At 42.8% G+C, this 26,242-nt stretch overlaps 1 protein-coding gene across 2 annotated transcripts in view; it reads right to left on the bottom strand.

The window, feature by feature from the left end:
- Nucleotides 1-847: 847 nt before the first annotated feature.
- Nucleotides 848-26,242, bottom strand: part of LOC122792955 (small ubiquitin-related modifier 3-like) — a 65,120-nt gene continuing 39,725 nt past the window's right edge. For both annotated transcript variants that reach the window (XM_044060546.1, XM_044060547.1), the window contains exon 4: nucleotides 848-1,931. In XM_044060546.1, coding sequence (XP_043916481.1) covers nucleotides 1,869-1,931 — 63 coding nt within the window. In that variant the 3' untranslated portion in view covers nucleotides 848-1,868. The remainder of the gene's footprint in view (nucleotides 1,932-26,242) is intronic.

The raw sequence follows: 26,242 nt of genomic DNA, 5'->3' as shown, positions 1-26,242 counted from the left end.
CAGCCAAACATCCTTCAGAAAGAGTGCCCCCCCCCCCCCACAAAAAAAAAAACACATATGGCAGCAGTTAAAATGAAGGAAGTGACTGGCCCAAACTTGGCAAAATTTGCCTTTTTGGAAATGTAGCATCACCATTACCACATGAGCACGTGACTAAATGCTTAGTATCAATTACCTGCAAAAAATATTTCCAATAATGGGTTAAAAACAAACTAATTGTTACTGTTGTGTGCCAGTCCAGATAACCGGGCAATTACGACTGCACCTACCAGTGTCACGTACCTTGCTCTGTACATGTAAAGGACAAATGAGTGAAATAAACCAGCCCATTCATAACAGTACAAAAAGTACCAAGAAAGAGGATTTCACGAACACTGACTGTCCTTTTAAAAATTAATACAACTGCTTAATTGCAACAAACAGCATATATTCAAATAACAAGCAGTATTTAGCAGACTTCAGGAAATGCCTTTAGAATTGTCCAGGCAGGGATATCAAACACTAAAATTAGGGAACTTTTACCTTCAAGTCTTTACAGAAGAGACTCCTACAAATATCAGCTGTACTAACTGCAACATGACACTTGTTGGTCCCCCCCCCCCCATTTTCAAGTGGTACTAATGTGCCCTAAACTAGCAGGGAACTAATGTGAAAAAGTACAAATCTCCAGCCAAATTATAACTGAAAACTTTTTTCCAGTTCTGAAAACATACATCCAAGCCGGTCACTACTTCCAAAGCAATGTTTTGGAAGAGTAGTACTTAACATTTTAAAGCTTTCATATTTCAACAATTTCTTCTGAAAGCAATGATTTAAGTAGATGCAAGACCGTTTAAGAAAACATGCGTCAGGAAATTTTTTTCATTTTTAACTGTGGAATGTTCAGACACGTCCATTTTACAAAGTTTACATAAAGCTCCATTTTTTTTTCTCCATTTCTTTCCATGAGAAAAGAAGGCTCAAAAGGTTTGCTGCAGTTTTTAAACATATCCAAATATACTTTGGCATTTCAAATATGCGATTTGGGAGCAGAGTATAAGTCATACAGTATATGGGTACAGACTAGGATTCCAAAAATACAGTTAATTTCAACGCCTAATACATCTGTAACGCCAGCCAACAATCTGGCAAGTTCACTTTTGTTAAGACCTTCACAAGTTCTGGACTTCAAAGTACACCGTGTACAAGTGTTTTCTAACAAAGGAGAACGAGGCACATTTGTTTCATTTAGTCAGCATGCAAACTGCTTCTCCTGACCACAAGCAATTTTTTTTCAGCCGCTTTCATGATAACAAGTACATAACTTTATATTCTACTAGTTCAGAATATGCAAGCTACAAAAGATTTAAACGTGTCTGTATACATTTTCATCCTGTGTATACCACCACTCACATGAAAGGAAAAATAAATACACTGTTCTTAGAATGTCCTTAGATGATTAAATTAAAAAAAAGTAGAAATGGTACTGAGGCTACAGATCCTGCCCTGGTTTACAAAAAAAAAAAAAGCCAAAAGGTGCTGTCAAACTACAAAAAAAAAAAAAAAAAAAAAAACACAACTAAAGAAATGTGGCTCCAACAATGATGGAATGGTGCACCCTGATCAAGTCTTGCTCATACCGTCAAGCAACCCTATCACAAAATCGCATCCACAACTATGTATATGAAAGGGATTACAAATACTCCCACCCCCCCAATTGTTAAAATTTCCTTTAACTGGAAAAGTCCTGATCATTGTCCGAGGCTGTAGAAGCATCTTAGATGCAATGCACTCCAACATGTGACACGAGACAGTATGGAACAGAAGGGGGCAAACAGGAAGTGTGGTCCATGGAAAGTCCATTTCTCCCTGTTAAAGGAGTGCTCCTCTTAACACGCTCCACCAGTCTGTTGCTGAAACACATCAATCGTGTCTTCATCTTCCATTTCCAGCTATTGAAATAGGGGGGAAAAAGAGATCAGAAATGTTACTGTTACATAACCCAAAGCTGAAGCATTCACTTACAGTAGATAAAGAATGAACTTGCAGTCATCAAAAATGCACTTAATCTCAAATCCACTGGAATCTACCTACTACATTTACAGTTTAAAGTTTGGTTTTCTTGAAATAAAACTTCTGACCCCAAAGGTCAGAATGGGGAGGGGGGGGTCAAGAGGGAACAGCACAGAGGGGAATGGCATGGACACAATTATAAAACCTTTGGAATAAGGTAGGAAATAGACATGACAAACTCCAGGGGGGGGGGGGGTATTTCAACAAATAAGAGTTCTACACATACTTTAATCCAGCTTTGCTCTGAACTAAAAGGCCTCCATGTGATGTGGACACCAGTCGTGTGCAATTTCCCTGGTGGTCAGATGCATGTAGACAAAAGAATTATTATACCGTCACTTAAGAAATGACAATGTAGTGGGGGAATTCACATACCAGAAGCTTTACATCATGTTGCACGGCAACATCAGTAGTAGGATTTCCTTTATATCTGGGTTAAAATCAAGTAGGGAAGTATCTAAATTTATGAATTAAATTAACCACATATTAGAATAGCCTGAAATGGTCATATGGCCTAACTGTAAATGGGGGGGGGGGGGGGTTGAAATGCCACCTCTCACTCTGCTCATCACCAATACAACTTTTTCCTTACCATCGATTCCCTTTACACCCATCCTTTTCTCCAGCTCAAAGTAGGTTCTCTCAGAGAAATACCCACAAAAGGCAACTCTCACCACTACAAACATCTCCCCATTCCTCCCTGGTCATGTGAAATGCTGGCAAGAATCTCAGAATGAGTCACAACCATACAACTCTAATGCTATGATAAATTACACAGCTTCTGAATTAAACATGGTATGGTTCATTACTCTGAAACTGCAGTCTCTCCAACAAAACTAGACTGTCTAACAAAAACACATTAGATTACAGTGGTTTCACAGGAAATCAAATACCTAGAGAGGACATACAACTTTTAATGCCCAGTGAAACCCATGTAGCAGCTGTACAACTACCAATTAAGAGACCTCAGAAAAAGGCTATAAAATTGGCCAGTGGCCTAAAACAGCAAGCTCTAGGCACTCCCCGAGTAATTTTGACAAGTATCCTAATTTCAATACAACCAGTGTGAATTTAGACACATGCACCCGATTGGGCAGTGGCAATGGAAACAAAGTACCCTTATTGAAATCTTTGCTATGATATATAAACAAAAGCTGCCTATGTTTGTCCAAATACAAACGCTTCTTTGTTGGCAAAATTACAGAAAAACACTGGAACAAAAATGAACTCAACAGCAACCTTTGGCAAGGATGAGGGAAATGTACAAAGGATAACCAGTGCTTCATGAAAAATCAAATAATGGTGTGGTGCATAAAAACCTTGGAGTTCTGAAATCAGTTTAATGGATGCAGCTACCACCAGAAGAGGCGGCTACAGAACAGGTATTGGCTCAGAAAAGACAGCTAGACAGCTGCCATGCGGATTGTGACAGAAGAAAATGTCAGACTAAATTAATGTACAAGCATGGTAACCAAGGACCATTTGAAACAAATTAAAGTGGTCTATACCCCTTCTCCAATGCTTAATACAAGTTTGCTTGCCTTTATACATTTCTTTGCACTGGACCACGCTAAGAAGTTGGAGTTCCCAGCCATCATCAGAACTAGACACATCAAGCAGTTAGCACAAGGATGAGAACATTTGGACAAGGCTTACCAAATGGGACCTCAAGGGCCTCAGCCTGCACCAAAAGGTGAATACATAGCAGGGGAAACCTTGTTTGGTGACCAGAATGGAACTACAAAAATGACCCGGTTTGCTTGTATTTTTTTGTACAGAACGTGGAAGAAAAATTAAGAGAAAGCAAAAAGATGACTTGAAAAACTACTTCCAGACTAAGGTTGCCAGGCTTATGTCCTAAATTGAGAAAGTTTACTTCATTTGGCACCGATTGGAGAGATAAGACTGCAACAAAGCAATCTTCAGTGAAAGAACTCACGAAAGACCACTTGAGGGACCTTCAGCATGCACATACTTGTGCCTGTATGCTACAGGGTTGATTTCTCCAGTCTATACAATTACCAGTAAGTGGTTCAACAACCCACTACTAAAGCCTCAAGACCATAAAGGTGGTAGAGAGTTCCATCATGCTACCTCCATGTTACTGCATGGACGGGAATCTCAAAATACCTGCAGCAGGAGAGGGCCTGCCCCCCCCCCCCTACATGCTTATGCACAGGCTGACCTTTGCAGACAGACATTTCAGACTATCCATATTTGATGGTGCTCCACTCTATGGAAGTCACCATGGTGAGATCACCATGAGTTGAGAAACAAAATGCCTGCCTTGGGAGACAAGGGTGTCACTGGGGCACCAACTTGTCTCGCACTCCCCAGAAATTCTCAACTACAAAGCAGCCAGTGTAACAGCTACTTTACACTGGACTGTCAAATACCGCAGAAGCTACCCTGCTTTAAGTCAACCCCTCCACCAGAGTTAAGACGAAGACAGGCAGCCAAAAGTGAAAAAAACAGTTCAGGAGGACGAATGGCAAACTGACTAAAAAGAAAACAATCTCACAAGGAATCAACTGTAATGTGGTGGTCTACCCTCCCCACTCATTTCTGGAGACGAGGAAACAAACATGTCCACCCACTGCAGTGCCCCCTTCCCACATCACTGCCTTGTACAAGGAAGCAGTTCATGGAGAAATGGGTGAAGCTCAGCAGTTAGAACCATTCATGACTAAGGCAGTCACCACAAACTCAGAAGTAGCCTGGGGGGCCAATCTAGGCCATGTCAGAAGCAGCTACATGGTCATCTGTCCACACCTTCTCCAAGCATTAACATTTGGCCACTACATCTATAGTGAAGGGCATAATGTGACAAGGCCACAGTGAAAATCACACCTCAGTATCAACTACTTACTGGTTCACAACATCCAGGAATCCTCTCAACTATCACTCAAAATAGCCAAGGTAAAAAAAAAAAAAAAAAAAAACACCACACTACAGATGTGATAAGTTACCATACCTGTCAGTGTTCACTGCTGGAACAATTTCTCTTCACACCCCTCCATTTTCTTTAATGCAGCCATTTTGAAAGGGGGAAGGAAGTATCCAAACATCTTACCTTGGCCTCACTTAACCTCTACAAGATGCCACCTCCTCAGATTCAGATCGCGAGAAGGGGAAGCTGGCAGACATTTTCAGGATTTTCTTGCCTAAAAGAGTCCAGGAGACTGCCCCCTGGTGCCAGCTACAAGTATACCAAGGCTGGAAAGAATCCAATTTGACAAGAAAAGAGCACAACCACGGCTCCAATCTCCCTCCCAGGACAAGTTCTAGATGAAGTCAGACAGGAATGGAAGGGGGGGGGTGATAAAAAGCTAGGGTACCTACCCCAACCCCAGGACGCTCAACCACAGAGATGGGATGGAAAGAGGAAACGCAGAGTGAAGTAATATACACTAATACTCAATTACAGAAAGTACCTCGTTTAACCATACTACGGCTATTGTGCCACTTACTGCTGCAGTCCTCAGTGGGATGATCCCAGTGTGTTTGATCAGCAGGTGGCTGGCCTACAAACAGCACAGCAGGATCAGAAAAACCATAGCTTGGCCACAGACATCTTGGAATATGATGCTTTGGAAAGGTGTGAATATAGAGAAAGACTGGTACCGATCTCTGAAAGAATACTGTGCTAGCTACATAAGACTAGTGGAATGGCCCTCAACACGACTGGCTAGCAGTTTATCATCGATAAAACAGCAGCATTAAATACAGTGGGCAATCCACTTTACACAGTGTGGATTACTGGCTTCTCTTCGCTTCCTTTTGCAAAGAGTAAAGGGCTCCTGAAACCTTTTGTACCATCCAAATTAGATCGGTTTTGTCTATGCACATTCAAAGAATACAATCCTCCTCTGAACCATTCTGGGGATAAGGGAAACAAGAGGAAGAGAATGACTTCATTTAGAGAAATGAGGATCACTACTACCCTACATGTGGGGTTACTGCAGAGAGAACTGGTCACTACTACCCTAGATGTGGGGTTAGTGCAAAGAATATATTTTGCATATCAGCTTTTGCGATTCATCTACTTTCCTTGCAGATATTACAACCACCAAAATAGTGTCTTCCAAGAGTACTACCAGAGGTGGGCTAAAAGCAACTAGCTCAAAAGGGGCCAGAATGAGCTTCCCTAATGGGTGTTTGTGTGTGTGTGTGGGGGGGGGGGGGGGGGGCATGCAAGCAGAGTCAAGTTAGGCATTATCCAAATTTTGGCATACCAAACCCAAAAGGTTAGCCATCACTCGTTTAATAGCATGCAAGGGTGAAGATAAAGGCCGATCTCCCAGGAGACTGCTTGAATCAGACACATGAGTAAATACACACACCAAAGCAAACACCATTATTTACAAGAAAATTCGTAAAGACCATGGTTGCAGTTAACAAGGAAATAGAAATACTCTTCCCCTACTACAAGGTCATAGTGTGATCTCTGGGTATTGGAATATGCAAGCATCCTTCAGGTCCAAGGTAAACAGAGACCCGAGAGGAAAAAAACTTTGAAAGGTCAGAACTATAGGACAAGAAACAAGTTTGGAGAAACCAGGACAGGTCTCCATGGACCTTTCATGCACTCTCACCTTCTGGTACTCTCCCACTCCATTCCCCACCCATCCTTTTCTATTAGAGGTGGAACCAGTGTAACTAGGGTCTTTTGGCATTGCAGGAGCAGTTTTACTACTCTTCCCAAAAGGGTAGAGATTCTATTCTCCATTCAGTGGGAATGGTTGTTAGAACCAGTCAGGCTACCTGGCAGTACATAAAGGATGTTCAGCTCCAAAGATGCATCAGATCCACAAAAGCTTCACATCAGTGCTAGGCCTGAAAATTCTCAATACTACTACTGGAATGTCTACATCCTGTGAAAGGCGACAAAGTAAGAGGCCCTGTGGGGAGAAGATGACCTTTATGTCACAATTGTAAGGATAGGGGAACTTGGCCTACATAATCCAGTTTATCCTCTTCAGCATCTACATCAATATTGTCCTCAAGAAGTGCTTCAATCTCACTAATTTTAATCAAATATTTTCAAAGCCATTTGTTTGGACTAGTCCAGAGTCAAGCTAGTAGACATTGGTTTTCTTCTCAGTACCTTCCACCCCAGTTTCTCAGAAGGTACCAAATGGGTATGTCTGCATATGTTCATACTAGGCCATCTGCCCTAGGGCATTTATAAGCCTAGCCAGAGTGTTTGGCTTTCGCCACCCATTTTAAAATAATTTTGCTATGCCCTTTTTCGAGGTTAGTATACTGTGCCTCTGTCTAACAGTGAGACAGAAGTGATACCCAGGGTAAACCTACGATCTCCCATCCACTCATCAAGATTCCTCTTGAAGAGAGGAAATGAGGGACTCTGCCTAACCTGGACTGGGATTTTATTCCAGAGTGAAGGGAGCCTCTGGGTTATGAATCTGTCCCTCCAGCATGTCCTATTTATTTCAGTGCTGAGGTTCAAGTCTCTCTAGCACGTAGCTCAATGGGATTTGGATTTTCTGAGGTGCAGCATGTCCATTAATTCCGGGTTGGACATGGCTTTATACGTCAGGCACAGATCGCCTCTGAGCAGGCGGTACGCCACTGAGTAGAGCTGGAGTTTCTTTAACCGGGCAGCATATGGCATCTGTTTGAGCCCTTTGATCCTCTTGAAGTACTTTTGGGGTCTTTCCAGTTGCTGCAGGTGTCTGGTAAGGTACATCCCAAAAGGGGCATTGTACTCAATTATGGGCCTGATGAGGGATGAGTAAAGAGGCACAATGACCTCCCCCAATCTAGATATGAATCCCTTCAATTAGGTGGGCTATATAAAATGTTTTTCTAACCACTTTGGCCACGTGGTTGTCAAATGAGAGATTGCTATCAACTGGAGTCCCCAATTACTTCTTCTGTACTTAATGGATTACCACCTATGTGGTAATTTGTGGGCACTTTGTTTTTGCCAAAGGGGATGACTATACACTTTTTGGCGTTTAGCTTAAGGCCATGGCTCTGGCACCAGTTGTCTGTTTCTATGAGGCCCTTTTGGAGGATGCTTGTGTCGGCTGGAGTGTCGATTATGGCGCCCAGTTTGCGGTCATCTGCAAACTTGGTCAGCCACAGTCCTTCCGTGTTGGCCTGTACCTCTGAGAAATATATACCGAACAAGAGAGGGGTCCCAGGACTGAGCCGCAGATAGGCAACTAAAAACAAAAGCCATGCACTTGCTGTAATGATTGACATGAAAACCACTAATGCAGACTGTCACCTGTAACAGTAAGACTGGCAGGTATTTAGTCTGGCTGAACCCCCCCCCCCCCGACATCCTAACCCCTCCTGCTCAACTACAATGCACACTGCCTGACGACCCATCTCCAAACAAGGGCAGAACAGATTGGGGGGGGGGGGAAGCAAACGAGAAAAACAGCAACCAGTAAACTGAAAGGCCAGAGCAAGGAGAAAGGGAATGGAAAAGGATACAAAACTGGTAAGCGAGATCAATCGTTACTGCAAGTGCGTAACTTATCACACACTGGTAGTTTTGTATCCCTCAACTACAGGACAGAGTACCAAGTCAATTGCTCTCATGTGGAACTCGAGTGGAGAGCCCTGAGAGTGGACTCCAGGACAGAACATTAAGATACAAACTACTAGTGAGATAACCTAAGAGGAGGTGCAGAGGATGCCCACTTAGTGACCATGTGCACAATATCCAAAAAGTCATCATATATTTAAACAGGGCAATATAAAAACTTGCATGTTTGGGCTATGCAAGATTTTGTCCTACATCTACAAAGTGACTACCCAGCAACAGTACTGAAACGGTGGGAGACTGAGGCCAAATAACGCTTTCAAAGTGGTTCAGAGAAAAGAAACATGAAAGTTCCCAGAAAGTCTTAAATCCACAGGCAGGGATACCGCAAGAGACTCCTGAAGGAATTAAATATCAAGGCTGTAGTGGTGTGCAACAAGACCATATAAGGGATGCAGTGAATGTATATGGTAATATACACCCACTGCCAAGTAGATAGCTTGGGGGGGGGGGGTTGTTAAACTCTAGTGAAATCACAGACTACAGACCCTCCAAAAAAAAAAAGTACAGAACGTACTTTCGTTAAAGAGAAAAGTTGTAAGAACAAAAAGCAAACCTTGACATAGGCACAAAGTCCAAGTAAAAACAGCTAGCACAAATGCCGTAAAAACAGCTAGCACAAATGCCACAGTATCACTGCTACAGCTGCTGGTACTTTCTCAAAACAAGTATCTGACTTGGAAGTTTTCTCCAGGAGTCTGCTGCTGAGAGAATTAGAGACATGCAAGTTTACAGCAAAGACAAACTAAACAAAGCAATAGTAAAAAAAAAAGTACTGGGTCACAGTAAAGCCTTGGGAGCTCACTATTAAGAAATAGAGAACTGTTGATAAAGTTATGTACTCACCATAATGTTCCATCAGAGTAGTTCTACTTCATTTGTCTTCAACCTGTGGATACCAGATCCATATTGGATCCAAGTCGGCAATTTTACTAGCATCTGCTCCAAGCTCCTCCCCTGGCCCATAATACACCTCCACTACCTTCCAAACCCCCAGATCGAATTTTCTGCCACTTATACTGAGAACCCGACCTGATAAAACACCTTATGCACCTAAAACTTCAACCAAACAGGCTGTCCATGTAGTATGGCCAGGGGGAAGAGTTTACTTCATTTGACCTTCAACCTGTGGGACAGAGCCCCCAGCTACTAAACATCTGGGTGGCCCTTATGGAAGATATTCCAGAGCACCACAGAACCAAAGGATGCTGATCTTCGATAAATCAAATCGAATTTATAGTGAGAAATAAAGGTACGAGATGAGGACCAAGTAGCTGCAGAACAAATCATCCAATGAGACTATCGACCAAAAGGCCGCAGAAGTTGCTATTGCCCTAGTCGAATGAACTTTCACCTGACCTGGGGGAGACCAACCTTTATCCTTCCAGACCTGTAGGATGCACAAGGAGATCCACCTAGCGATGGTGACCTTGGAGAGGACGCAAAAAGGGTTCAAAGGACACAACTGATCAATTTACGAAAGGTTCTAGTAATGTGTATAATAGAATCTTAACTCTATGAACATCCAACATATGAAGTCTGTTAGCAAAATTTGGAAGATAACATGTACATTAATGGTTTGATGTTAACCTGTGACACCACTTTGGGAAGAAAGGATGGGATTGGTACAAAAGGGAAATCCTGTCCTTAAGGAAACATGTATGGAACTTTAATAGACAACACTTGCAGTTCTGAAACCCTCAACACAGGTGATGGCCACTAGAAACACTTTTCCAAGACAAAAATGTAAGATCCGTGGTTGCTGCAGGTTCAAATGGCGGAGCGACCAACGCTTGAAGAACCACAGTAAGGTCCCATGGGGGAATAGGATCTTTGACCGAAGGGTGCAATAGGAAAGTAGCTTCAAAAGCTTTACACAGTCTGGAAGAAGCTAGAGAAGCAGAATTTTCGCCCACGTGAAAATGAGATGGCAGCTAGTTGAACCCTGATAAAAGAGCTAGCTCCTTGTTGAAATCTATATATATTTTTTTAAAGGAAAAAAAAAAAAAAAAAAACACAAACATTCAAGAATAGCTAAACCAGGAGCCATGAAAGGGTCTACACGCCTTTGAGATGCCCAAAAAGAAAAACGTTTCCCATTTGCTACGATAAACCTTCCTGGTAGAAGACTTACGAGCTGCCACCAGAACAGACCTGACTGAAGACAACCCAGGAATCCTAGCAATTAGAGGAACTGGAGCAGCCAAGCCGTGAGCTTCAAACTGTCCAGACTCTGATAAGGAACCCCCGACGGATGTGAAATAAGACTTTGAACGGGATCCAAGATAGAGACAGAATATGAAACCAAAGGAAGGGAAACCCATACCTGGCGAGGCCAAAACAGGGCAATGAGGATTACTTTGCTCCCCACTCGACAAGCTTTTGTAGAAAGCTCAGAATAAGAGGCAAGGGAGGGTAATCTGTTCATACAGAAGACTGAGAGGCCAAGCATGGACTAGAGCATCTTTGGGGGACTTCCCTGGCTGGGGGTTCAGAGCGACAAACTCGCTGTGAAGCGATCACAGCAAGCCTGACCCCTCTCCAGAAAGATCTCTGCTACTGAAGGATTCAGGAGACCACTCGTAAGGCATCAGTATAGTCCGACTTAACCTGTCCACTAGGACGTTGGACCATCCTGGAATCTGCGTTGTCAGAAAGCAAATGGTGGATCTCGCCCATTCCCAAACTCTCAGCCTCATGACAAAGGGGGTAAGATCTGGTTGGTGGGAGCAGTAGGGAGCCAATCATCCAGGTAAGAGTAGACCTGAAGCCTCAGGTGAGCCACTGCTACTGCCATCACTTTGAACACCCTGGGAGCTGTAGTGAGACCAAAGGGTAGGGCTCAAAATTGGTAACGATAGACTCTTAGCCGGAAGCAGAGGAACCTCCTGGAGCTTCTGTGCATCTTCGTGTGATAGTAGGTATCCTGGAGGTCGAATGAGCACATCCAGTCGCTCTCTTGCAGGTATGGCATGATGGACTTAAGGTGACCATCCGGAACTTTTCTTTGGCAATTGACAGGTTCAGGGTAGACAGTCCCCCGTTTTCTTTGGGGCCAAAGACCTCGAGTAGATGCTCGATCTGGACTGATCTGGGGGGGGGGGGTTCAATGTCTCGTTTCTCTAGCAGCTTGGAAATTTCCTGTGCTGCCGCCTCCCTTTGTGGGAAGTGTTTGAGAGGTTTGGGAGGAACCACAAAACAGGACTGAATATCTTCTGCAAATTATCTGAAGCACCCAATGGTCTGATGTCACAGACTCCCATGCTGTCCAAGTGCAACAAGTGACAGAGTTTCCGTCCTCCTGCGCAATGGACTTAGGGGGAGACTCTGCCAGTTCCCTTACCAGGTCACGCTCTAGTCCAACATGGGCCAGATAGTTCAGCGCACTAAAGGAAAAGGTCGCCGACACAAAACAGCTTCCCTAAGCGGTCCATCATCCTAGGCTCTCGGTCAAGGGGATGAACAGAGGAACTCTCCTGGGCTAGTTCCTTTTTGGTGGCTGCTGCCACCACCATAGAGTCTACAGGGGACCCTTTGTTCAAAGCTGGTCTGTCAGACGGGGGGGGGGGGGGGGGGTCAATGTCTGGTATTTTTGGGATTGGTTCCAGTGTCCGGCTCTTCCAAGCCCGCAAGGCAACCAGGTCCCACCATGGGATCTGTGGTAGGGGACACCCAGGAAGTAGATGGGGCCATGCCAAAAGCCTCCAGGAACACTGATTCGTCCAAGGAAGGCTTTGGGGCTGACAAACGTCCCCGCTGGCGCAGGATTACCATGAAGTCTCGAAAGGAGACATCCTCGGGAGGTGATATGGGGGAACCTTCCCCATCATCCAAATCAGTGTCCTCATTGAGGGATTGGGGGGGGGGTCTAAGTGCCTCCTCCTGCACATATGCTTGAGAGGCACATCTCCAGTGGGGCTCTCCGGGGGAACACGCAAGCCACTTGTTCCTCAGGAGGAACCGCCTGGGGCTCAGAGCACAGGTGGTCACTCAGGTAAAATGATGGGATTCGTAGACAAAGCAGAGGGAGTTAGGGCGGAGTCCGAGGAAATAGTCAAGGGTCCCAACCCAGTGGAGAGAACCCTTCCTACCATGTTTAATGCAGAGGGAGAACGTGCTTCCTGGGCCACCAATAAGGAAACCACTCTTCCCCGGATCAGACACGAGAATCTGAGCCGGGCCAAGAGCTCTGCGTGGGGTGAGGGGGTTTGGCCCGACAATGGAGCAGATGGAGGGGGGAAAAAAAAAAAAAAAAAGTTTCACTCCCTCTGATCAGACACCCAGGCTCCGGCTCCAAGAGCCTCTCTGACCTGAAATGATCAGATCCCACACAGTCCAGGCAGCCGGAGTTGAGGACACTGGTACCGTTTGCTAAAGCCATCCACGGATCCATGTACTCCAAACCTGAAGATCGGATCTGAGAAGGTGGCGTGAAGAAAGGAAGTGAGCCCCCCCTCGCTCCAGATGGAGAGGGGGCTGGCAAGACTCATCTGGATTTGTGTATGAATGAACTCATTTTAATCCATGTCAACTTCAGAAAGGCTTTGGGTGGACCGCGACGAGGCCACGGACTCCAACCTGACGGGTTAAGGAACTGAGGCCCTAGATATGGTGGTCGTGGCTCCTCTGCCTCTGGAGAAAATCTGTGAGATCGGTGCCAAGGGGAGTCACTGTGCCTAGACAGACTCTTGGCGGGAGTTCCCGATGCTGAAAGGTCCAGGGACCTCTTGCGTTTCTCTATCCTGCGCTCTCTCATTCTCTCTGCCTTTTCTGCGCTCTGCAGGTTTAGAAGTGGGAGGGCGAGTACCAGCCTGGGAGGGAGAAGGAAGGACAAGAGAGGAAGGAGAGGTGGCCACAGCAACCGCTGTGACAAGCAGTAGAGGAGACATCCGCCTCAGTGGTAGGTAGAAGGCATTTCTAGGCTAACTTGACCCATCTATCCTTGATGGCTCGCAGGTTGAAACCCGCACAAATGGCACCAGTGTTTAAATGGGCTACACCCAAACATCACGCAAAGAGTGCGGCCATTAGCAGCTGACAAATTGTGGCCACACTCAGATCAGCCATGTATCTCAAAAAATATGAAATTCAAATATAGAAAAAGAAAAACTATTTTCTACACAGACCCACTCACCACACTCTCAAAAGCCACACAACGCTGAGGGGGGAGGGGAAGAGAACTATACACTAACTGACTAAAACTACACAAAGCATCAAACATGATACACCAGCGAGGGGAGGAAGGGAGGGAACCTACACTAAAACTACACAAACTTTCAAAACCCACTAGAATATCAAAAGCCACTCAACTCAGACTGAGCTCAGAAACACAATGCTTATGGCAAGCCGCGGCAAATGAGATCTGGGGGTTGGAAGGTACTGGAGGTGTATTATGGGTAAGGGGAGGAGCTTGGCGCTCTGAGAAGATGCTAGTGAAATTGGCGGCTCAGATCCTATACAGATCTGGTACCCACATTTGAAGATCAAATGAAGTAAACTACTTCAGATCTTACTTTATGTGAAATTGTCCTATCTGTTCTTCATTCTATACTGATGGGACAGCGTCATTAGCACCATCTTTCCTGGGTGACTCACAGAAGAATATTCTTGAGAATGGTGAATCCAAATGAGGTCCTGTCCCTGGAGTCCAAATCTACCTTGTAATGAGTGATAAAGGTGTGAAATCTTGCCCATGTTGCTGATGCGCAAATAGTATCCAATGGTAATCTTGCTTTAAAGGCCTGACAAGTTGACAGGATCTGGCAGAATGTACCTTTACTTTGTCAATTGTTTGTCTGCTGATTGATAGATGAATGAGATGCATTCTGATAGCCACCTGGATAAAAGGTAATTTGTTACTGGTAGACCTTTTTATTTTCTGAAAACGAGACAAAAAGTTGATCAGCTTTTCTTTGTTCTTTTGTTCTGTGCAAATAGAAACATAACCGTCTATGATCATCAAGTTGAAGCATGTACTCTGCCTTATTGCCATATTTGGGGAAGAAAACTGACAGATCTATAGATTGATTTAATTAAACTCTAAACATCCTTTTCTACCAAAAGGGTTTACGTGTAATGAAACCCTATCATTATTGAATACCATGTTTGTGTCTTTCGGCTTTTCCCGGTTAGGGGGTCGCCACAGCAAAACTCCGGTCTGCTAATGATTGGCAGTAGATTTTTACGTACTGGCTTGCCAGGCCTAACGCACAACCTTCAACGAAGGAACGCCCATTCACGCATGTCGCTACACAGAAGACACTAACTGATAATCAAACGGGCAACGTCTGAGAGGCAACAACGCTACCGCACCACCACCGCAGTAGATTACGGAAGGGAGGTTTAATTGCTAAAGCTTGTAACTCAAGACTCTTCTAGCTGATGAGATTGCTACTAGAAAAACAGTTTTCCAGGATAACAAGTTTAAGCTACAGATGATTCTGGTTCAAAAGGCTGAAGGATTATGCGGGACATAGCAAAATTAAGACTCCACAGTGGAAGGAGTGGTCATAAGGGGGGGGGGGGCTTAGCAAACTGGAGCCTCTCAGGAAAGCATTTGAAAGTTTGAGACATGACATTCGTTCCTTCATTCCCAATATGAAAATTCAAGATGGCTGCCAGCTGCACTCTAACAGTTGCTGCAGCTGCTCCCTCACTAAAAAAAAAAGTTTAGCTAAAAATTCTAGAATGAATGCCAAGAGAGACGCAAGGGTCGATGGAGTTTTGTGAGATTCAGATTGAAAATTTTTTCAATTTGCAGTGATAAGTTTTCTTGTAGACATCTTATGAGAAGAAATTAAAACGCGGACTTCTGGGGTGAAGTTGTGTAGCCTGGCTATATTGGGAACTGGGAGCAGCCATTCTGCCAATTTTAGGGAGTTGAGAGTCCCTGAGTGTCAGGTCGTCTGACACTGGGTCCAGAATCGAAGGCTCCTCCAGAAGATGAAGTATATTTGACAAGGCCAGTATGGGGCTATTAGAATCCAGGTCCTTCCCAGATTGCTAGCTTTCTGAAGAACTTTGGGTATTAGGGGGAAAGGGTGGAAATGCATAATGGAGCCCTGGGGGCCAATCATGTATAATTGCATCTCTTGGGGCCTCCCCTGGAAGGACGGGAGAGAGAACGGGCAAAGTTGCTGCTGCATTTTGCACTTGTGGCTGTAGTGAATAGGTCGCAGCAAAGCTGGCCCCATCTGCGAAATATCTTTTCAGCTAGTTCTTCCTTCAGGGACCACTCGTGTGGCATCAGAATCTGCTTAGTTTGTCCGCCATCACGTTGGATTTTCCTGGGATGTGTGTGTTGCTATTAGAAAACGGTGGGAGGACGTCAACCACTGCCATACTCTCAGGGCCTCTCGACAAAAGGGGGCAAGATCTGGTTTCTCCTTATGTACCACACAACGGACATACTGTGTCTGTACTGCAATTGTACCTATTGTGAGTGTCCTGGAATGCTTGCAACACAATTCTTCACGAATAAACCAAATTACCAACAAGGACAAAAAGGTCAACCCAAGCAGCAGTCCAAGCTTCCTTTATTGCAACTTCATAAACACAAAGTGCCTCTGTTGAGCGCTTTCACCCCAACTTTTTCAGGACTTCAGAACAAAGGAATCCAACCCAACCTTAAATACATGCCAAATTAATTAGTATTGATATCCAATTACCAATCTTGCGACGCTTGTTAAAAATTCATGTGTGCATAATAAAATATACATATATAAAAACCTAACATTTACAATACCATATAACACAATTACACCAAACTTTTAAGAAACATTTTAGGATGATAAATATGTTCATGACTAAAATGCTGTTAATGCTCACACACTAATTCCAGGGGCTTTTGTAGCATTCAATAGCACCTGTTCAGCACTCCAAACATTTAGCCAAATAAACCACATTTGTGCTCCTACAATTGTAATGCCCCCTAATGGTGATGTCCTTTCCATTAAGACAAAACTTATTTCCAGTCCCCAGTAAATATGGGCATTGTGTGCACATGCCACTCTCCAAAGTTATGTAAACCAGACTGTAAAATTCTCTTTAAGACTTGTCCCTTCGACATACAAAACCAGGCTCAAAACCCACGAATTTTAAAACTTCATCAATACGTAAAATTTCCCAATTCTTCTTAATCACTGCTGCTATATTGTCAGAATCAATATTATAAGTGTAAATTAAACTTCTTCCCATAGGTTTCTTCTCATTAATATTACTAATGTTATTGGACGTTATCAAACTCACTATTAATATCCTCTAATATGGGCCTATATCTCTTTTCAAATCTCTTACCGAATACTTCCTGTTTAATATTACCTATAAAGGCTTGTGGATAACCTCTTCAGAAACATTTGAAATAAAGTCTAAGTCCTCCTCAAATTTTCTATCTAGGCTAACCATTTTGGCTGCTCTAATTGTCCCTTAACTGCCTTTTTCAGATGGTGTGTGCGCCAGATATGAATTGGAAAAAGTGGGCTTCCTGTAAATCCTAGACCTTTTTTGTGAATCAACCCTCAATTCAATATCTAAATAAAAATGACGTTATCCTGACTACATTCATATGTAAATTTCAAAAAGTTCACAGCTCCATTAATACAATCCAAAAAATTTTTGTAAATATTTATTCATTTCCAAAAACAAGAACGTATACAGGTTACGACAAGTGAAGTATTTACAAATTTAAAAAGGTTGGCTAAACCAATAAACAAATATCAAACATTAAAACCAAAATAAAGTTTTTACAAGGGTGTCTATTGCTGACATATAATTGACTTTCTATACAATTGTTTCCGGATTATAATTTGCTACAGTCACTCTCCAGTGTTGGTTACTTTTTGCCACGCTATATATATATATATATACATACATATATACATATATATATACATATATATACACATATATATACACATATATATACACATATATATATATATATATATATATATATATATATACATATATATATACATATATACATATATATATATATATATATATATACACACACACACACATATATATATATATATATATATATATATATATATATATATATATATATATATATATATATATATATATATATATATATATAATGTAGTTCTTTCAGTTCTTCCTTTAAATCGTGTTAATTTTCAATTGTGATACTGCTGACACCATATTCATGAATTGCTTAAAAGTTGGAGAAGCTTTGGATTTCCAGTTTGATGTAATGTTCTTCCTTGCAATGGTAGGAGAGTCAACAAGATTACATATTTTGTTCTTGGTACATAGGTACAGGTGCATTAAACAAAATAGATTTGGAAATCTTGAATGTCATTGAATACCATTTGCAGAAAATAATTTTATCCCAATATGGTTTAATCAAATGGCATCTGTAGAACATATGTTGCCAGTATGCTTTTATTGATATCACATCTCCAGCAGCCAATATTTAAACACAAGTTCCATTTTATGAGGGGTTACGCAAGATCTGTGTATGAATTGCCATGTTGAGTCTCCAATGCAATGAAAGTGATGTCTGCTTTGGAGAGAGAATTAATTTTTTGTCTCAGCTGTCCACAACAAAACAGGTTATCCAGGTATCTAGTAAAAAACACATTATTCCAAAATTGACTTTGAAAATGTATTTCTCTCCCAGTATGACAATTCACAAATATGGGGGTGCAAGCTGACATTACTTCTCTAGTAACCTGGTTATAATACTGTCCTTCGAAAAACAATTTTTTTTGAGCACCACTTCCATCAATGTACTAAACACATTATCCTCCAGTATCTGCTAGTTGTAATTCCAACCATGCCAAATCCTTGTACGCAATTTTATTTAGATTATCCAAAAACTGCCAAGAATCTTTAATATATAATAGGGAAAGTGCTGAAAACCTTTATGCATTTTGGGAATTCCAAAAATGTTTGAAACCACCAGGTTGTTTTTGTTGTTTTTTTTTTTTTTGTTTTTTTATGTGTATTCATTCTCATCAATTGACCCTTGAAACAGCATGTCTTTCAATAGCATGTCAATTTGCCTATAAGAGGTATTAATTTCATTGGGGGAACTTTGATATGTATCCTCATTCAACATGCTGGACATGCTGTTACTAAAATTACTACTACCCATTACGACCACCCCACTACCCTTATCAGGTTTCATAACTACATTTATCACTTGAAATATCCCATAATAAATTTCTTTCAGTGTCAGTCAAGTTATAATTTTTGGAATTTAATACTTCCCTAAATTGTGGCTCTCAAACCTTTTCAAAAATGCTAGCCACACTGGCCAAAGGAGGGTTGTAAACACTACATTAAAAAAAAATAAAAAAAAACTATCAACATTCCCCTGTTTGAACCATAAGGCAAGGTTAACGTCCAATAACTTTAGTAGTATTAATGAGAAACATATGGGAAGAGATTTTTTTTTTATTTCCACTTATAACAGATTCTCACAATACAGCAGCAGTGATTAAGAATTGGGAAATTTTATGTGCTGATAAGTTATAAAAGTAGTGTGGGCGATTAGCCTAGTTTTAAATAGAAGGGACATGTCTGGTTTACATAACTTTGGAGAAGGAAGTAAAAAGTCTGGAAACTTCAAATGTGGCATGTGCACACAATGCCCATATTTACTGGGGACTGGAAGTTTTGTCTTAATGGAAAGGACACCACCATTAGGGGGCATTACAATTGTAGGAGCAAAAATGTGGCTTATTTGGCTAAATGTTTGGTGTGTCCAGCATTTTATATAGGAAAGATTTTTAGGCAATTAAAAGACAGGATACAAGAACATGTCATTGATATTAGAAATATAAAGCTAACCAATCCCCTGTATAGACACATTAATGAACATCAGAATCATAAGTTTGGGTTTCTCGTGGTTGAACAAACAGGGGTTTGTGATAGATGAAAATTTGAATATTACTTAAATGGCAGTTGCTATTGAATGCCACAAAAGCCCCTGGAATTAATGAGCATGTTGAGCATTAACAGCGTGTTAAAGTTAAGAAACATTTTAGGATGATAAATATATGATCATGAAAGTTTGATGTAATTGTGTTATATGGTACTATAAAAGGTTAGGTTTTTATTTATGTATATATATTATACACACATGACTTTTTAACAAGCGTAGTATATTAAGATGCAAGATTACCAATCCGACATGTATTTAAGGTTGGGTTGTACTGGATTACTTTGTTCTGAAAAAATCATGTAAAATTTGGAATGAAAATGCTTGAGAGGCACTTTGTGTTTATGAAGCTGTAAGAAAGGAAGTTTGGACTGCAGCTTGGGTTGAAATTTTTATGCTTGCAACACCATCAGCACTGCTCATCACTACTACAATGATGTGCAAATGAGCCTCGTGATCCTTGCCAAAGGCCTTGGGAAGTTCTTCCCTGATAATGCCCCCCACCCTATCTGTGAAGCGTCCGTGGTCACTGCGGCTTTCTTTATACGGGGGGGGGGGGGGGGGAATAAATCGACCCATCGTTACTTAGTTGGAGTGAAGCCACCAACAAAGGTTTTTTTTTTTTTTGCAGGTTTCCATCAGGGTTATGAGGTGGGACATAGGCAGTTCCTGCATGGACCATTGGGTGAAAAGCATCCACTGGAGGATTCTCGTGTGTAATCTTGCTAGAGGAATCACAATTATTGCTGCTGCCATAGTGCCCAGTACTTTTATGGCTGTCCTTGCTTCAACATTGGTCGTGAAGAGGAGGTCCCAGATTTGAAGACGAAGAGCCTGAACCCTGTCTGGTGGCAGCTTAACTACCATGGTTTTCATATTTAATTTTGTGCCTATAAAGACTATGTTGTGATGGCAATAAGGCAGACTTTCCATAATTTACTGAAATCCCTAGCCGGGCACATAGTCAGGCAAGAGACACTACCCTGAAACAAAGTAGGTGCTTGGTAGTGGCGGTTAGGAACCAGTCGTCCAGGTATGGAAACACTGAATCCCAGACGCCTCAGTTGAGCCGTAACTACTGCCATGGATTTGGTGAACACACTAGGGGCTGTAACGAGGTCAAAGGGCAAAGCTAGAAATTGGAAACTACTGGCTCCCAGCCGAACGCAGAGGACTCCTGGATTGCTTGTTCATAGGTTAGTACTAAGCTAACTGCCCTTGTGAGCCATTTTAAGTCTAGCCAGTTATCCCTTGTGAGATTCAAACCCTGCACCTTGTGTTTGTAAGGCAAACACCTTCACCATTAGGCCACCCTCACAACCCCCTTTTTTATATGTGGTAGTACACATCCTGAAGGTCTATAGAGTACATCCAATTGGCTTGCCCTAGAAAGGGAAGTATTGAATGCAACTTGACCATCCGGAACTTTGTCTTTTCCACAGACTTGTTTAGTTTGTTGAGATCTAATACAGGTCTCCAAATTCCCAGTCTTCTTTGGAACTGAAAAGAACCTTGAGTAGGTTCCAGATCCTATCTGGTCTGTGGGGATTGGCTGGAGGACTCATTTGAAGCAACTTTTGAATTTCTAAAGTCATTTGCTCCCTGTGACTGGGTGGAACATCCAGGATTTTCTTGATCCTTGGAGGTGGCATATAAAAGGGGATCGAATAACCTCTGGATAGGATTCTTTGCACCCACTTGTCTTTCGTTATGTCCAGCCAGACTTGTGGGTACAGAGATAAGCAACCCCCGACTGCCCCCAGAGAGGGACAGGCGGGCCTCCTTTCAGGAGTGCTGAAAGGGTTTACCAAAGATTCTCTGTCACCCTGGTTTTGCAGACCCCCTCTGCCACATGGCTGGCATCTTCCGTTTTTACCTCCTCCTCTGCCCCTGGAGGAAGGTTCACCTTGTGTCCTGAAAGGCCCTCTGGGATTTTCGGAACCACCTCTGGGATTTTCGGAACCATTTTCCCTCCCATCTGACCCTTATGATAAGGTCTAGTGGTGTGGAAAAACAGACTCCGATGGCAGAGTCTCTTTCCTTCTTGTTCACACCAGGTAAGCGTTTCCTTGACTTTAGGCCAGAACAAGGACGAGCCATTAAACGGGGTATTGACAAAGGCGGACTTGAAAGATTCCGCAAAATTGCACAAGTGCATCCTGGAATATCTGCCAAGGGCAATTCCAGAACCTGCTGATCTACTCGTTCCATCGGCTGCGTAAGAAATGAGCCTTCTTGGACAAATTAAACCACTGAATTGAGAGTGGCCAGCTGGGAGGATACCTTATCTGCTACCCCTGCAGCTACTGTACCCTGTAGAGCATCTCCAAGCTTTTAGATCTCTCTGAAGTCTTGTAAAATGCGTAAGGTAATTCAGGGACCCAAGAGTGAAGTCTGCTGAGGAAAACATGCGCTTTCCGTACCTATCCATCATCTGCAACTCCTTACTCAAGGAATGGACATATGGAAAGTCTCAGATAGCTCCTTCGGGGTCACCGCCATCACAATAGCATCTACAGGGACTCCTCTGGTTAAAAAGGAGCCATCTGGGGAAGTGAAATTTGTTAGGCCTCCGAGAGACTGGCTCCACTACCTGGAGACTCCCAAGCCTTTCGACAAACTAAGTCAATCAGTTCATTGATAGGCGGAGACACCCAGGTGGCAGAAGCTAGAGACCCAAAGGCCTTCAGGTACATGGGCTCATCAGAAGGGGTAATGGTTTTCCAGCTGCGCCTCTAAGGATTTCGAAGATATCCGCAAGAGAGACATCCTCAGAGGGTGACCGTGGGGACAGACTCCACGAGGTCCGTGTCCGATTTGATGGACTTATCCCAGGAGTCCACATGCTTCCTCTTGTATAATCTCTTCCGAGGAACCCCTTGTGGGGGGACATTCCGAAGAGGTTTCGAAGAGAAGGTCTCACCCGATGGAGCATCCTGAGGCCTAGGGTCTCGCCACTGTTGGGTGCTTCCATGTGCAGAGAATCCGAGGACCCTCTTGGCACCACTGGGGACAGGCTCTGAAGCAGAGGTAGGAGCGGAACTCAACCAAGCAGAGGCCCCAAGAGGTAAAGTTGGAGCAGAAAAGATTTCAGCTTGACCATCCTCCCCGGAACCAACAGCCCCAGAATTATAGGAACCAGAGACTAATAGTCTTGGTTCCGTCAGCTCCATCACTATAGGCTCCACAACCAGCGTTTGGGTCAGAGGAGGCAAAGATAACAGGATGGGCACAGTGTTCACAGCTTCTCCGAGTCAGCTCCGGTAGCAATTTGGCTAGCACCAGTGCTTGAGCAGATGTTACAGACAGCAGTAATAGGTACCCAAGCATTGGAGAGACCGGCTGCATTGCAGATTAGCAGCTCTGGACTAGAAATGCCATTGCTTCAGATGGCGCAGAGGCAGGACTGTCACGATCAGAGTTTTTGAGGTGGTCAGACATGTTTGGCAGTTTAGTCAGTAGCTCCGATGACCCAGAAGTAGAGGATGGAGAGGACCTCTTAGTAGTTTTGTCATGAGACTGTGGATGACTTTGACCTTTGCCCATGGCTTCTGTAAAGAGACTTAAATCTTTTAATACAAGTTAATTCTCTCTCCTGTAGAAGCCTAGAACTAAACGAATGGCAAATGGAGTAGGACTCCTGTAAATGGACTGGCCCTAGACAATAACACTTAGTATATCCATTGGTGATTGACAATTTTTGTGAACATTTAGGGCATTTCTTGAAACCAGGTTTCACCTCTTCTTGCTGCTTTGACATAACACACAAAGACACCCTTTAAGTTAAACGGGAGCCAAGGAAAGGAAAAAAAGCTTTCTAACTTAAACAAGCCCTTGAAGAGAAGAGAAACGCTCTCAGAATAAGGTCTACAAATTGGTCACAATAAATCAAGTTACCACCAAAACTTCAAATATAGCAATCACTATTTAAAAATCTAAAAACTTGAACACTGCAAATGGGATGTTTAGGGGGATAGGGACTAGAAGGTCTAAATACAACAGCCTCAAAAAAAACTAATTTACTAATTAAACCATTAAGGAACGCTATGAAAAATGATGCAAGGAAACTATAGTAAAGCTGTAACAAAGAATTTTCTGCTGTAATATAAAGGAATTTTCTACTCAGAGCTAGTCGTAGACCCAATCTGTTTCAGCGGCAAATAAGATCGGAGGAAGGCGCTACAGCATCATGGGATAGGGATGGAGCCACAAGCTGGTTTGAGACCTCGAGCTATAGTAAAGCAGAGTCAGAACAGAGGATCGGTTCCAAACCCATCAGTATAGAATGGAAACGAGATAGGACAACTTCATATCTGTAGTTTGTTTGCTCAAGAGTTACTATTAAAAATAGGCCCAACTAATAGAACTCAGTATGTTTCTGTGCGGTGCCAAAGTGCAACACATGAAAATTACTGCACCTCTTCAATTTGCTGCCAGTTACTGGTGTGCACTAGTTACCAGAATATTGAATCCAGCTTAGAGAAGATTTCTCCGAATCTTCAGTATATCAAACTCACGGAACAGACCTGACCACCATGGTGAGCCTTGCCCTTTCTCCATTGTAGTGCACCCTCAGAGCTGGTAGAGGAGTTAGGAGAGTATTGTAGTGCACCCTCGGAGCTGGTAGAGGAGTTAGGAGAGTGTTTCCACTTGGAGGGTTTGTTTCGCTGTTTGTTTTGTCCTGGCAGTCAAGTGGTTGCTTACCCAGAAGAGTTGTTCCACGTGTTCAATGTACTGAAGATTCAGCAAAGTCATCAGGATTCCATATTCTGGTACTTTACACAAAAGCAGTCCGGACAAGCACCGTAAAGCCCAAAAAAATGTTAAAGTCCTTATTGTGAAGGCTTCATGCTTTTAATGCACATTGCTTGGTGTATGAATGTAACAAACTGCTGATGCATCAATGTTTTATGGTTTCCAACTGTTTTAAAAGTATGAAACTACATACTTTTGAGAATGCTCCTAAACAGAGCTTCCATTCCCTGAATTTACTTTTGCAAGAAATGCTGCTAACACGCCTTCATTGTGATTGCATTACTAATTAAGGCGTGGGTGTGTTGCATAAAAACTTGACACTGCATTTTACTTTTGCCTCTGATAAAGCTGTAGTTTTAACCACAGCGAAAACTCTTGCTTTAACAATAAAGTGCGTTAAGGTTTAAGTTTTTTCCGACTTCAGTGTGGCTTTATACATGCAAGTGGATTTCAATTTCAGTGTTACAGCTTGTATTGCAAACAGCCTTCACAATAAGGACTTTAACATTTTTTTGGGCTTTACGGTGCTTGTCCGGACTGCTTTTGTGCATTTTACTGGTTTCCGTTTGTCTGCTTTAACAATATTCTGGTACTTTGATGTTTTGAAGGGAACCCATACATATTATACAGATGGAACGTTATGGTAAAAAGTTGACAATCTTCCCATAACCCTCGACAGTGGGACACAGCTCCCCAGCTACCCATAAAAGTGGGAGATCTCATGGAAGCATAATCCTGAGAACCATCAAACCAAATGATGCTTGTCCGAGAGACCGTACCCAGTTTGTAAGGAGTAATAAAAGGTACAACGGGGTGCACAAGTAGCTGCTGCACATATACATCTACAGAAGCAGTGGCGTGAAAGACTGCAGATGCAGCCATGACCCTTGTAAAAATGTGCTTTTATTGGTCCTGACAGTTACACTTTGTTTGTTATAAATGAAGGTTGTACAATCTTTGAGCGGTTCAGCCAAAGTAACTTTAGAAACTGGTTTACCCAGAGCAGTGGGAGAAAAAAAAAACAGCTGATCAATCTTGCTCTATGAAAGTGAAAAACTGCCTGTGAACATTTAGCATATGGAGGCAATATTCCCCTCCATTTGAAAAACTGGGGAAGAAAATAGGAAGGTTAATAGTTTGATATGTGAATCAGAAACCACCTTTGGTAAAAAAGGATTTGTTCTTAACGTCACTATCTTTATGGAAAAGCAGTTAAGGGGGTTTTGCAAGATTAAGCTTGTAATTCTGAAGTTCGCCTAGCAGAAGCTATAGCTAAAAAGAAGTTATGTACTCACCATAACATTCGATGTATGTGGTCCCATCGCGCCTCACATGTGGGTTCGGAGCAGAATATCTGCTCAGACTCTGCCGATTTTACTAGCTCAAAGTCTCTCATTGGCTGGGCTAAGAGGGTATCCCATGGTGCACTGCTCCATATCTCGAGATTGTTTGCTGCGAAAGAGACATGTAGATCATGCACACCGCACACCTCACATCCATATCAAAAGGGACTCTGCAAGAGACACCCTAATCTTGAAATCCTCCAGGCAGGGGGAAGGTGGGGGTGGGGGGGTAAGAAAGAATGTGAGGCGAGATGGACCACATGCATCAATCGAACGTTATGGCGAGTACATAACTTCTTGATGTTATGTGGTCTTATCTCGCCTACATTCTTACCTGTGGGACAGCGTCCCTAGCACCTATATCTTGGGTGGCTCATAGGAAAATACTCCTGAACTGTGGAGCCAAAGGAAGACCTGCCCCTGGAGACTACGTCTACTTTGTAATGGGAAACAAAGGTGTGTGGAGAATCCCAAGTAGCTGCAGCACATATCTATCGATAATCTAGCTTGAAAGGCTGTGGATGTAGAAACAGCCCTCGTTGAATGTGCCTCGACTGGGAATGGCAAGCTTTTACCTCCTGCCTGATAGAGATACAACTG

Source organism: Protopterus annectens, chromosome 2.part0, assembly GCF_019279795.1.
Source record: "Protopterus annectens isolate FY-2018-M chromosome 2.part0, PAN1.0, whole genome shotgun sequence".
NCBI classification, from domain to species: Eukaryota; Metazoa; Chordata; order Ceratodontiformes; family Protopteridae; genus Protopterus; species Protopterus annectens.
Note: the sequence above shows the minus strand (reverse complement) of the source record. Positions and strands in the feature narration are given on the sequence as shown.